The 13,420-nt window shown below is 34.3% G+C and overlaps 1 protein-coding gene across 4 annotated transcripts in view; it reads right to left on the bottom strand.

Moving 5' to 3' along the window:
- The window catches only part of LOC125649345 (uncharacterized), a 51,901-nt gene that overhangs the window by 28,006 nt on the left and 10,475 nt on the right, over nucleotides 1–13,420 (bottom strand). For 3 of the 4 annotated variants that reach the window (XM_048876806.2, XM_056165580.1, XM_056165581.1), the window contains exons 4-9: nucleotides 8,070–8,147; nucleotides 4,518–4,642; nucleotides 4,349–4,435; nucleotides 3,712–3,804; nucleotides 1,212–1,325; nucleotides 741–999 (exon numbers count right to left, since the gene is read on the bottom strand). In XM_048876806.2, the coding sequence (XP_048732763.2) occupies nucleotides 741–999; nucleotides 1,212–1,325; nucleotides 3,712–3,804; nucleotides 4,349–4,435; nucleotides 4,518–4,642; nucleotides 8,070–8,147 (756 nt within the window). Of the gene's footprint in view, nucleotides 1–740; nucleotides 1,000–1,211; nucleotides 1,326–3,711; nucleotides 3,805–4,348; nucleotides 4,436–4,517; nucleotides 4,643–8,069; nucleotides 8,148–8,294; nucleotides 8,340–13,420 lie in introns of all 4 variants that reach the window. The other variant, XM_056165582.1, reaches the window with a different exon arrangement.

The following is a 13,420-nucleotide window of genomic DNA, read 5'->3' as shown; positions in this document are numbered from 1 at the left end:
GGATGACTGATCACTAGATATGAATATTTTCTTTTCCATTTTTGTTGAGGAAGCAACTCTCAATGATGTCAAAATGTCTATTGATTAATTTATCGTGAGGAATGGTCGCGTATAGTGTTGAAAAGTCATATGTTTTGATGTTATTGATTAGGGAAAAAAATTGCGATTTTACTTTACTAAAAGTTCTTCAGAATTTTTTTAGAATCCACATTTGATTAACACCACTTCTGGCACACGTAGTCGCACAGTAAGTTTGAAGTTTCTCCTTGATAGCTGTTAATATTGTTGTCAGGTGCAAAGATAGGGGCTTGGTAGAACACTTACTGGATCGAGCAATTATCTTATTTGAAAAGGTGTTTATATAGTTTAGGAATCTAGTATAGGTATGGTAACTCATATTCATTCGACACATTGACTGGGATATGCAATGTGTCTAAAACTGAAGCATGATTATGAAGTATTTCATCCTTTGAAAGGGCAGTTGGAATATAAGTACGATTATCAAAAGAGGAAATAATGCCAAGTTCGTTAAATATACAGTTGTAATAATGAGCCTTACAAACAAATACAAAGACAAAGACATAGACAAAAACAAAGACATAGATGTATCTAATGATAAGGATAACTTATGATGTTGGTTACACCCCCATTGTACATTTTAGTATTCAGTAAATAAAGTATTATAGTCGCTACAGAGTTTTATGGAGGTATGATAATCATTTCTAGTAAACATTACTTACGTTGCGTATAAGTGATACCCTCTTCAGCTGAGTGTTCATCGAGTGTTTCTATCTCTTCCCCATCCCGCTTTTTCCAGTTCCTGCTGGGGCCACGCAATCCTGTCGTCCCTAACGGGGGGATATGATGATTTAACTCTTGGTACGTCTCGTCATCACTATTGCCATCATTTAAAGATTGAACTTGACGCACAACATGGTATCTTGTTGTGGGTTTATGCACAAAACTGTCCCTCTTTTTAACAAAGTCGATTATATCGTTCTGTATACAAAAGAGGATATATTTCGATTACAAGTATAGGAAAGGTATCATCGCTAAAATGAAATTTATTTTAGAATTTCATTATTTGATTTATCTGGCCAAAACAATTTTTTTATAGTAAAGGAATCATTGGAGTGCATACGGTAAAAGGGGAAGGTAAATGTACTTTGTTTCTGGAACAAGTTTATACAAAAATATGTCATGTTTCTTACTATGTCGCCGTCTTCCAAATCCGAGTACGAATCTAGTGACAAGACAGAAGGAATTAACTCCGTTTGTATCGCCTGATTCTTTGGAAAGTAGCGTGATATGGAAGCTGCTATTCTCTGAAAGTACACATGGTGACGTTTTTGGAGCTAAATGAATTTGATCTAATTATAGAAATGTTTGCATTACTGACCCGAAGTGACAAGAAAGAGTTTACATTGAAATTACGCGTTTTGTTTCTTTCCGTTGTTTTTGGATTTGACAGATCTTCATAAAAATATCCGATCAGACGATCACGCTGCAGTGTAACTGTAATGTTAATCATTTTCGTATTATATCACGAGATAGATAAAATACAAAGGGACTGGTTTCGTTTTTGTTTTGTATTATTATTATTACTACATTTATTAAATTTTGTTTTATTTTTTCATCATTAAAATATAACTCATCTAGGGTTGACAACCTAAAGTTTTTAATGCAATGATAATTTTGCACAGAGACAAATTCAACTTTTAGATGACACACGTTACCCATTGAATACTTGAAATACAATGTTTATCATCTACTTAGATCGATAATAATACATTTTCAAAATTATATACACAATACAATACACCACTCTTTGTTTACACAACAAATAATAAATTCTCTATAACAAGCTTCTCTGATAACGTATAACCTTAACCAGTACGTTTATCCTTACACTGGATTCGGCTGGATTCCCGTGTCAATTACAAGATTCCTACATACACACACAAGGCACTAAACAAATTAGCATCTGTCTATATCAGAGACCTCATCACTGTATACGAACTAAACAGGTCTTTGCTTTCGAGTAACGTATACACAGGAGAAAACACCCAACCGCGTTCGAACAAAGACACAAGGTCACCGGCGGTTGATATAGTAGCACCCACACTCTGGAACAGTTAACCAATGGACCTTTGCTGATGTGATACTGTTAAAAGTTTTAAGAAAGACTTCAAAATGCATCTTTTTGAGGAAAGCTTGTATCCATATTTTATCATGTATACAATACGGAACTTTCGGGATGTGCCGGAACGACCGATTAGATTTGACGTTTATCCACCGCGGTCAAGTGATAATAAGCAATTGTAGGGCAAATTTGACATCGATACAACCGGGGTTTCGCTAGAAGACGGTCTGTAAAGAGCTATTCGCAGTCCCACGATGACGATTCAAGTCACAATCGGTGCTTAGTACCTTGGTGTAAACTAGATGGAAGTAAAATGGCGCATTTAGACGCGTATCATTGGATGGAAGGCGTGAAGCTTTACCGATATCCTCAAGATATTCCCTAGATTCGTTTTCCGCGCCAACTCACATAATTTGATTAAATGCATTTTCCTATAAATGAGTGTAGTGATTCCTTTCTTTAAAAAATAGCATTATAATACAGGAATTTGATAGCAATTGAAGTATTCCATGCTTGTTCACTTAGTTCTTATTGTGATGCGAAATTGGCATGCCCTACAATTAGGTTCAACGCGCTATAAAAGTCAGAGTGGATACGTATCTCGAAATTTCCGTATTCTGAAACATTACGAATTTTGATATTATTTTATCACATAGATTCAAAAATCTTTATCCTTTTCAAAACCAATTTGATAAAACATTTACATGCAATCATTTGTCTTATGTTCTCTTTTACTTTGAGAATTATCTGTTATACAAACACATATTACGTAAAGCACTTAGAGTAATTGTAAAATTATCTAATGCGCTATAAAAATGTTCCATGATAAATAAATGAATAAAAATAAAATTCGATAATTTAAATTGAAAAACAAAATTTTGATGGAAACTGTACACCAGACCCTTAAAGGATATGATAAGATAAGGATTTTACATGGTCCCTATTTTGAAAAGTCAATATGAACAAATTGTACCTCATTATATAGTAAAGCAGATCATTTTATCTCAAACTAAGTACAAGTTTTCACATATGACATTTTCCAAGGTCACAGAGTAATGAAAAGTTTACGCACACTTTGTACAAATGTATCAACTCAGATTGAGGTATAAGAATATTGCATTGGCAAATATATAGTTGATGTTTTCCAAAGCAAACTAGTTGATTATGAAAATATGCTACTGTGCTTCGTAACCATATATGTGATCAAATATTTATCATGATCATCTGGCTTGTAAGTTATAAACATGTTAAAAATAACTCACTAATGACTTAGAAAGTGGTTTAAAGTATTCATTTTGTACAAATTTCGTACATCGGGTGAACGAAGGAATTTGGAGTCGTTTCTCCGAGACCCAAGAAGGTGGGATTAAAGCTCTAAGGTTAAAACAATTTGTGTAATCTTCTAATGGTTATATTTCTACAGTATAAACCCAAAATCAATTAAGAATGACAACAAAGACGAAAAATATCAGTTACTGTGTAGTTTGAAAATATAGATCTCACAATATTAAGGTTTCTGAATGCAAAGTTTAAGCAAGTTTTCAGAATAATAAAGTATTATATATTACCAAATTTTGACTATATCTTCCAAATTGTCGAACTTCCTGGAAATGCACAACTCGTCCGCCTTTTGACCTTGCTGACAACATTTCTAAAATATTCTGAAATTCGATGTCATTGATATAAAATGCTGAGGTAGGAAGCATATTTAGTAGTATCTTTAATGTTGGATTTCACGTATAGCAAGACAAAGATGCGCAATGTTGAGTTTGATTCATTTATGTAAATATGCTGTTTTTAATTCAGGTAAGGCTTGGTGTCTAAGATTCAGGTAACACCTGGTGTATATGATTCAGGTAAATATGTTGTCTTTAATTTAAATAAAGCATGGCGTCTATGATTCAGATAAAACCTGGTGTCTAAGATTCAGGTAAGACCTGGTGTGTTTGATTCAGGTAAAACCTGACGTCATTGATTAAGTTAAGACATTGTGTCACTGATTCAGGTAAGGCATAGTGTCTTGTAAAGCCTGAGTAATTAGTATTGTTTCATACTGGACTAAGGTATTTTAAATTTATGATATTTGTTTTACTGCAGACACCATGTTTATTGGTGCTATCAGAATGTATTACTTTCCATTCACCAGACATTGAAGAAATCAGATAAAAAGGAATCAGTATAAAAAAAAAACTTCAACCAACTTACCACATCAGGATTTGTTCCAATTGGAATACAGAAAATTGGACAATCTCTCCCGGCACATGATCCAGCATGTAGCAGCTGATCTTTGGCCTAACAGGGCAAATGGAGAATGATATTAATTGTTTTCGACAATATGAAAAGTTAGCAACAATCTTATCTTTATTTCTCTTACTGAATTCGTTTCATATTCCGGGGAGTCATTTTCTCGACCAATCAATCGTATGTCTGTAGGTCTGCCATCAGATATCAAAACTATGCGTGGCATCACTTGAAATTCTTCCACACTGTCGATGTAGCCTTTTTATCAAAGCCAAATATGAAATAGGATAATAATCCATCTGAGATGTAGCAAATAAAAATAATGATGTAGAACATGAACACTGAAGTGACATATACTGGGAATGTTGCTAAATAATTTGTGTCTTAAATAACAAGTTTTTTTTAAAGTTTCCATGACTGTAAGCATGTTTATGCATTCGCAAGTGTCTTAATATGAAGAAATATCCCCTGATTCAATACACCAAAGACATTTTATACCATGTATGTCTAAATTGATATACTGCTTTAATTTCAAGTGATTCGATACGCAAGAGTTTGTTCTGGTACAGGGGTTTCAATAGTCTCGATTGAAGTCAACATTTCGCAAAATTCTATGGTCGTTATAACGATCTAGTTCGTCAAACCAACCTATCATTGGATTAAATGCTATCTGGCGTGTTTCATACCGATTGTTAAGTCGTTATTGGCAAACTGATTTTGACTGCGGATAACTCCGTTTACCTGATCAGGATATAGGGCTCACGGCGGGCGTGACCAGTTGACAGGCGATGCTTACTCCTCCTAGGCACCTAACCCCACCATTGGTGTGTTCAGGGGCCAGTGTTTGCCCAACTATCTATTTTGTATTGCTTATAGGAGTTATGAGATTGATCAGTGTTCAGTATCTTTACCTTTCATTAAATTATAAGGAATTAAGCTACTTTTGACCTATGTTATACGATATAATGTAACTTGCTGCAGTTTACGAGTCGTATTATCTGCTTCATTCCTTAATTGTCGTGCTACCGGGACAATATACATAAACATTAGGCATACGTAATATGATATGGTATCGAATACAAATTGTGTATAATCGACTGCAAAGCACCAGAGCCATATGGTATATCTCTCTGCTTAAATCTACTTCCTTGGAATATCCGATAAATGCAAACCACGATGACCCCCCCCCCCATAATAACCAACCCTGTCACTTGCTATTAATGACTGAAATATCAGTAATTAATTCTAGTTTTGTGAAGAAAACTTTATGCATCCTTACAATCATAGTGGGGAGGGGCTAGAATATATAAAAAAAAATATTCAATAATTATATGCGACTGTTGAAGCATTTATTAAAACTAGGATAATGTACAACATCATAAATATTGTTCAAATTTTCTCTCCTGAAACACGCTATTGTTACAAGGGGATTGCTATAAGAATTTCATTCTTTAATTATATAGGTGTGTAAGGTGGGGGGGGGGGGGGGGGGGGCATTTCTGGGTACGTGCATGCTTATGCAATATTGTTGAATTTATCGATTTATAAAGAATTATCATTATATTGAAATGTGTTTTATGTTCAAAGCCAGTGCTTTTCTCATAATTTTACAAACTTAAGATGTTTATAACAGGACTTGGGCATTTTTATCACTTATTAGTGACTTGGAAAAATCGAGAATAGAAAAAGAAGAAAGTAGATTGGGTTGTCAAGAGCATGCAGTTCAGAACATGTTAAGCAAGTCACAGTGAACGCAGCAGAAATATAATGTATATAGTTTAAAAATATTTCAATTACATTCATATATATTCCGTTTGTAAAAATGTCCATGCTGTGTATATTGAAGTGATCTAAATCGAGCAAGAACCCAATACAGGACTTACAATGTAAAACTTATACGGTAGCAATTTTGATGCACCAGATGCGCATTTCGACAAATAATGTCTCTTCAGTGATGCTCAACCGAAATGTTTGAAATCCGAAATAACTATGAAGTTTTAGAGCTAAATATAGCCAAAACCAATATGATTTAATATAAAATCATAAGAGAAAACTAAAATAGGCTGTTTCTCCATTCATGTAGTGAGTATTTGGCAAATAGATATTGTTTAAATTGAACCTGATCAAAGCTTGAACATTACAAAATATGTGTACATGAAGCTGCGTTCGCTCAAACGGTAACACCGTCAACATATTAACCTTACATTACGTATATACAAAAAGTATACTTTTGAATGTAAACCTATAGTTGGCATTAATTTCATTTTTCTACTTACTGCTATCAAGTCTTTCTCCGCTTTCCCTGACATGATCGATTGTCTGCCAGTACGCTCACGTGCTATGAATTTTCTTAGTTATATAGATGCTTTAATTGCACGGAATTTATAAACCTCGACGGATATGATAACAAACCTATTTTGAAAGACTTTTTCCGCGGGCGAGAAACGTAATTCAAAATAATTTTACGTCATATTTGGTATGCTTTTTTTTTTTTTTTTTTACAGATTAGGGTAACGTCATACAATAATACTTACCATTATAAAGTCCCGGGAGTATCTATACTATAAAACTAGTTTGCTCAGATTGTATCAAAACCTTGCAATTTTAATATGAACAAGAATTTAGCTATGCAAATTTATATTTATAAACACAATCTTTGAATTTAAGTTGGCAAGGTTTCAAAACTCTATACCATTTTTAGTTTTATTTGTAAGTTCTTTTGTAAAATTTGGCCTAGGCCCATTGCAGCGATTTTGAGGAATGGGTGGCGGGTATTCTACCAAAAAATGTGTATAAAACAAAGACCCCATCCCTTTTTAATCATACGTTAATCAAATATTGTCCATGATTTCATATGTTGGACATATGTTAAACATAGAGATTTTTCACCATGTGTTAATCATATGGTTGAATTTTACGGTATGTTCAACAAATGTTTTGAACATACTTTAAACATATATTCAAAACATATGTTCACCATATGATAAAATCATATGTTAATCATATGATTAAAATAAGAATATTCAATTCATATGTTAAACATATGTTGCAATTTTACCTGTTATGGAACTTGAAACTTGTGGTCAAAATGGCATCGATTCTAATGCAAGCATGAAGATATGTAAATTTTACCATTTTGAATCTCGTGTACCGAAGACCACGTCGTTCTGATATGTTACATAAAATCCGCAAAAGCATTGGAAATCATATTTTGCCAATCATATTGTAGAATCACTCTTCCATTGTTCCAGGTCTCCTATGTTTGTGAAATTTGCTGAACAGTCCCACTAAATATGGCGTCACAATGCACTATTTATTAAACATCAATTGCGTCATAATTCCTGTATTTGTATGACAGATGTCCGTATAACTTAATTGGAATTTTCTTTATCCACCTATGGTACAATTACTAATACCAATACTTTTTGCTCCGTCCTCAAACACGGTCATCGACTTGAGTCCTATTTCTTGATCAGATAAACGGAGTAACCCATCGTACAAAACAGTATGTAAAGAACGGGAAAAATTGATGTGAAACATTTCACTTAATGACAGATCATTATAACGACCATTTTTGCAACTCCTGTATGAACTATATATTTACACTTCTTGAAATACAAGTTGCATTTCTGAAACTACCATTTGGTAGTATACTAGTTATAAACATTTGAATAAAATACTTTACCACCCCCATCTGCTAAGGCTCCAATAGACAGCCACATTCCAGCCGCTAACGGTGATGTTCCTTTGCACTCGATTTCATCTGTCAATATATATAGATATAGCTTTACGGAGGATTTCTGTGTTTTCTTTTCATATTTTAAATATATATATATATATAAATGTGAAAAAACCCTCAGTTTTATCAATTGATGAAATTAAATTTAGTGTGTACGTTTATAATACTTACTGTGACGTCATAGTACTTTTGTGTATGTAGTCGTGCGTTACGTTGCTATGAGAGATAAACACGACTGATAAAGACCGGTAACATGGTCGAAATATTTCAACAAAGTGTTTAGAGTTGTATATATTATATATATATATATATATATATATATATATATATGAAAGGTGAAAACAACGAACAGTGGCCAATCACAATACTATAAGGAATACAAAATAAAGCGTAGGGTAAACACGACCCCTGGATATACTAGAGGTGATGAGGTGCCTAGGAGGACTAAGCATCTCCTGTGAAGCTATACCAAGTTACTCATTATAAAAATCAAAAGTTAAACAAATCACAGGGGAACACGCTCGTAAAACATTTGTCTTTAGTGTGTACGTATGCATGCGTGTGCGCGTGCATGTGCCTGTGTGTATGAAGGAACTATACATACTGGGACTCTATTTTACACCAAACTGGACATGTTTCAAACGTAGGTGTATTTCATGAACGAATCCCGATGCAAAAGAGTTCATCCAAGTAAAACCAGAGTTACCGGTATTATATCACAAAGATGACGTATTACACTATCTCCTAAATTTTGACTTGATAAGACTGAGGGTTTTTTTTCACACTGACTTTCTTTTAGAAATCCTCAAACGCATGCTAGGACAAATTTTATTTTCACACGATATATTTGTCTTTTCAGCGCAAACATACGATAGAGATAAAATTATAAAACAGACCATTTTAACTAAACTTTATGAAAATTGAAAAATTGCGTCACTGTAGCACTAAACCTTTTTACAAAGCAAACGAAAGGTCCAAACAACACTCTTCCGGTTGCCGAGTGTTGGTTATTTGATGTCGTTCATTTTGATTCGTTCAAACCACAATGAAAGTGGTACACGAGACACAATGCAAAAATTTCATGTATTGATACAAGTAAAGTGAGAGGAATGTATAGTGAAATGTATGCATAAATATGTACCAAACTTTGAAGTTTTAGTGAACAGACTAATTCATAAATCTTTAAAACAAATATATACAGTTTTTAAGGTTGTGAACATTACTGTTTGACATAATTTCACGAAAAGGTGAAAATAACAGTGATCACTCCCACAAGTTCTATAACGAATACAAAATAGAGAATTGGGCAAAAATGAACCCCTGGATACACCAACGGTGGAATCATGCACATAAGATGAGTAAGCATCCCCTATTGATCGGTCACACCCGCAGAATGATTTGTAAAAACCTTGAGCCCTATATCTTGATCAGGTAAATGGATTACAAAGTATCCCATCGTCCAAATCAGTGGGTAAAGAACGGCCTAACAATTAGTATGAAACATATTGAACAGCATTTGATTCAATGACAGATTCTATTTGCAATCTAAATCGTTATAACGATTAAAGAATTTAAACCAAATTGTTGGAACCCCTGTACCAGCATCTCGTTTGTCAGTAGTCTGTCTTGATTTAAAAACTGATCATGCACAAACCAGTTTATTGCATATCCAATCAGTTGATTCGCCATATGCTCAACTCTATGATATATGCGATGATTTCAGCTACTCCATCGTCAACTTCCTATATATATGTAACAATATTCTATTATCACCTGCATATGGTGTTTATATCTCTAAACTGATTCGATACGCAAGACCTTGTTCTGTGGATGATCAGTTTTTAAATTGAGGCAGGCTACTGACAAACCAATCATGGTGCAGGGGTTTCAACAGTCAAATTGGGTCAAATGCTGTCTGACTTGTTTCATACCGATTGTTAGGTCGTTCTTGGGACACTGATTTTGACTACAGATAACTCCATTTACCTGATCAAGATACAGGGGTGATGGCGGGTGTGACCAGTCGACAGGGGATGCTTACTCCTTCTAGGCATTTGATCGCACCTCTCATATATCCAGGGGTCCGCGTTTGTCCAACTTTATATTTTGTATAGCGTATGGGATTCATAAGATTGATCACTGTTCGTTATTTTTATCTATCATCCAAGTAGTAATGGGATATTGCTATAGAAACATGGGAAGCTAACAATGGAGAAAATAAAGTCATCTTTTTTTGTCCAAAAGTTGAGCTGTTAGTTTCTCGTTAACATTTATGTTCAATAAGATATCTAAGTACGAAGGTGTGAATGACTGTAATGTTCATTGGGATGTATAGATAAAACGGTTTCTATATGTCGAGATAAAGACCATAGTAAGATACTTTTTCTTCTCACGTAGAACCTTTTGATTAGATTCTGCCACAGAACGATATGAAAACAAGACAACTAACAGGGGAGTATGAATCGTGTCCATGAGAATTCCAACAGATTGTTGGAAGACCTGATCACCAAAGACTACAAATATATTGTCAATCAGGAACTGAGGAGCATCTTTTTATATCAACTTGAGAGTGCTTGTGCGTAGTATCAAAGTGGTATTTAACACAATAATTTATTGAATGACTAATTACTTCATAAGGGTTTTTGTTGAAAAAGCAACTGTCTATAACGTCAAAATGTTAGTCTTTAATTTATTATCAGAAATGTTGAAAGTTAATAGTTTTGATGTTGATTTGAGAAATGTTTTGTTTTTTGATTTCAAAGTTACTAAACGGTATGTTGCGTTTTTTGAATCCATATTTGATTTACAAAACTTCTTACATATGTTTTGGTAAAATGCGTTAGGAGTTTCTCCTTCGCAGCTGTTAATATTTTTCCGAGAAGAACGGTGGGAAATTCAGTGCATCCAAATTAAATAAATTGATGTTACAAGGGTTTCAACAGTCTCGTTCGAAGTCAGGTTTTCATGTCAAATGCTGTCTGACGTGTTTCATACCGTTCTTGGCACACTGATTTTTTAATGCGGTGTATTCCGTTGGTCAGATCAAGATATACAATGTAGTGCTTCCGCCGGGTGTGACTGGTCGACAGGGAATGATTACTAATTCTAGGTACCTGATTCCACATTGAAGGCTATATTGTAAAAATATATTGATATCAATAATGTATAATTGAAAAAAGGTGATAAATTACTCCTTCGTCGAACCCCAACATTGCATATAAAAATGTGCTGGTCATGTAATTTATCTTAATAACTGGATTTATCCCCATGTACATATTTCTTATATAAGTATACCATTTCCCTTCGATACCATTGAGAATTAACTTCTTCTATAGACCTTTTCGCAAGACAGTGTCAAAGACCGGTTAGAAATCTACAAAGGCACAAAATATTTTCCTCCTGTTCATGACAATTTGTGACAAAATTGGGATTAGAACATAGTCTCATTTTGAATGCAAGGTGAAGATAACGAACAGTGATCAATCTCATAACTCCTATAAGCAATACAAAATAGATAGTTGGGCAAACACGGATCCCTAGATACAACAGGGGTGGGATTAGGTGCCTAGGGGGAGTAAGCATCCCCTGTTGACCGGTCACACCCGCCATGAGCTCTATATCCTGATCAGGCAAACAAAGTCATCCCCAGTCAAAATCGGTGTGCCAAAATGACTTAACAATCGGTATGAAACACGTCAGACAGCATTTGACCCAATGATAGGTTGTATTGACGAACTAGATCGTTATAACGACCATAGAATTTGTGAAATGCTGACTTCAATCGAGACTGTTGAAACCCCTGTACCATCAATTTGTTTGTCAGTAGCTTACCTCGATTTAAAAACTGACTATACGCAGAACAAGCTCTTGCATATCGAATCAGTTGAGATATATAAACACCATATACAGGTGATAATGGAATATTGCTACATAAAGATGGGAAGTAGACGATGGAAAAGCTGAACTCATCCCGTTTACCATACAGTTGAGTTGTCAATTTGCTGTTAATGTCTACTTTCAATAAAATATGTAAGTATGAAGCAGAAGTGGACGACTCTGTGGTGTCCTTTATTTCGAGCTCACAGGGATATATCAAATCGACATATGAATGAAAGTTATTATTGTTAATAGACAAAACGTCATCGATATATCGAAATGTCGAATTGAAGACCACAGCGAGAGATTTTTTTCTTCTCACGTAGAAGGTTTTGAATAAATTCTGCTTCATATGCATATAGAAACAGGTCAGCTAACAAACGAGCATAATTCGTGCCCATGGGAATTCCAACAGACTGTTGGAAGACCTGATCACCAAACACCACGAAGATATTGTCAATGAGGAACTCTAGCATATATTTTTTATTTCAACTTCAGAGTACTTGTGTGTGGAGTGGAATCAGAGTGGTGTTTAACAAAGAAAGTTTTTGGATGACTGATCACTAGATATGAATCTTTCCATTTTCCATTTTTGTTTAAGAAGCAACTGTATATGATATCAAAAAGTCTAGTCTTTAATTTATCGTGAGGAATGGTCGTGTATAGTGTTGAAAAGTCATAGGTTTTAATGTTATTGATTTGGGAAAAATTCTGCGATTTCAAGTTTACTAAAAGTTCTTTAGAATTTTTTAGAATCCACATTTGATTAAAAACCACTTCTGGAATATGTAGTCGGACAGTAAGTTTGAAGTTTCTCTTTCACAGCTGTTAATATTTTCGTGAGGAGGAAAGATAGGAGCTTGGTAGAGCACCTACTGGATCCAGCAATGTATCTTTGTTTGTATGGGGTTTTATGTAGTTTAGGAACCCAGTATAGGTACTGTAACTCATATTCATTCGACCCATTGATTGGGGTATTAAATGTGTCTAAAACTGAGGCATGTTTTTGAAGAATTCCATCTTTTGAAAGGGCAGTTGGAGTATAAGTACGATTACCAACAGTGGAATTAATGCCAAGTTGGTTGAAAATACAGTTGTAATAATGAGCCTTACAAACAAAGACAATATTGTTACTAGCTTTGTCAGCTGGAACCAAAACATATTCCTCATGTAACCTATCTAATTCTTTTATCACTTTTGGTTTACTAAACACAGAAGGATAGATGATACGTACTTTTGTTTTCATATGTCGAATGCGGGATTTTAATATTTCTCTTATGCTTTTAACCCATTCTGACAAAGTGTCAAGTTCTTCTTTTTCATATTTAGCCCTTCGTCTGCCATAATATTCGACAGAATTCATAATAGAGATGAAGTTCTGTCGCCAATTAAAAGATATTTCCTAAAACCAGCTTGGTTTT

The sequence above is a fragment of the Ostrea edulis genome, chromosome 5 (assembly GCF_947568905.1).
Source record: "Ostrea edulis chromosome 5, xbOstEdul1.1, whole genome shotgun sequence".
In the NCBI taxonomy this organism is placed as follows: Eukaryota; Metazoa; Mollusca; class Bivalvia; order Ostreida; family Ostreidae; genus Ostrea; species Ostrea edulis.
This window is presented reverse-complemented; position numbering and strand designations above follow the sequence as displayed.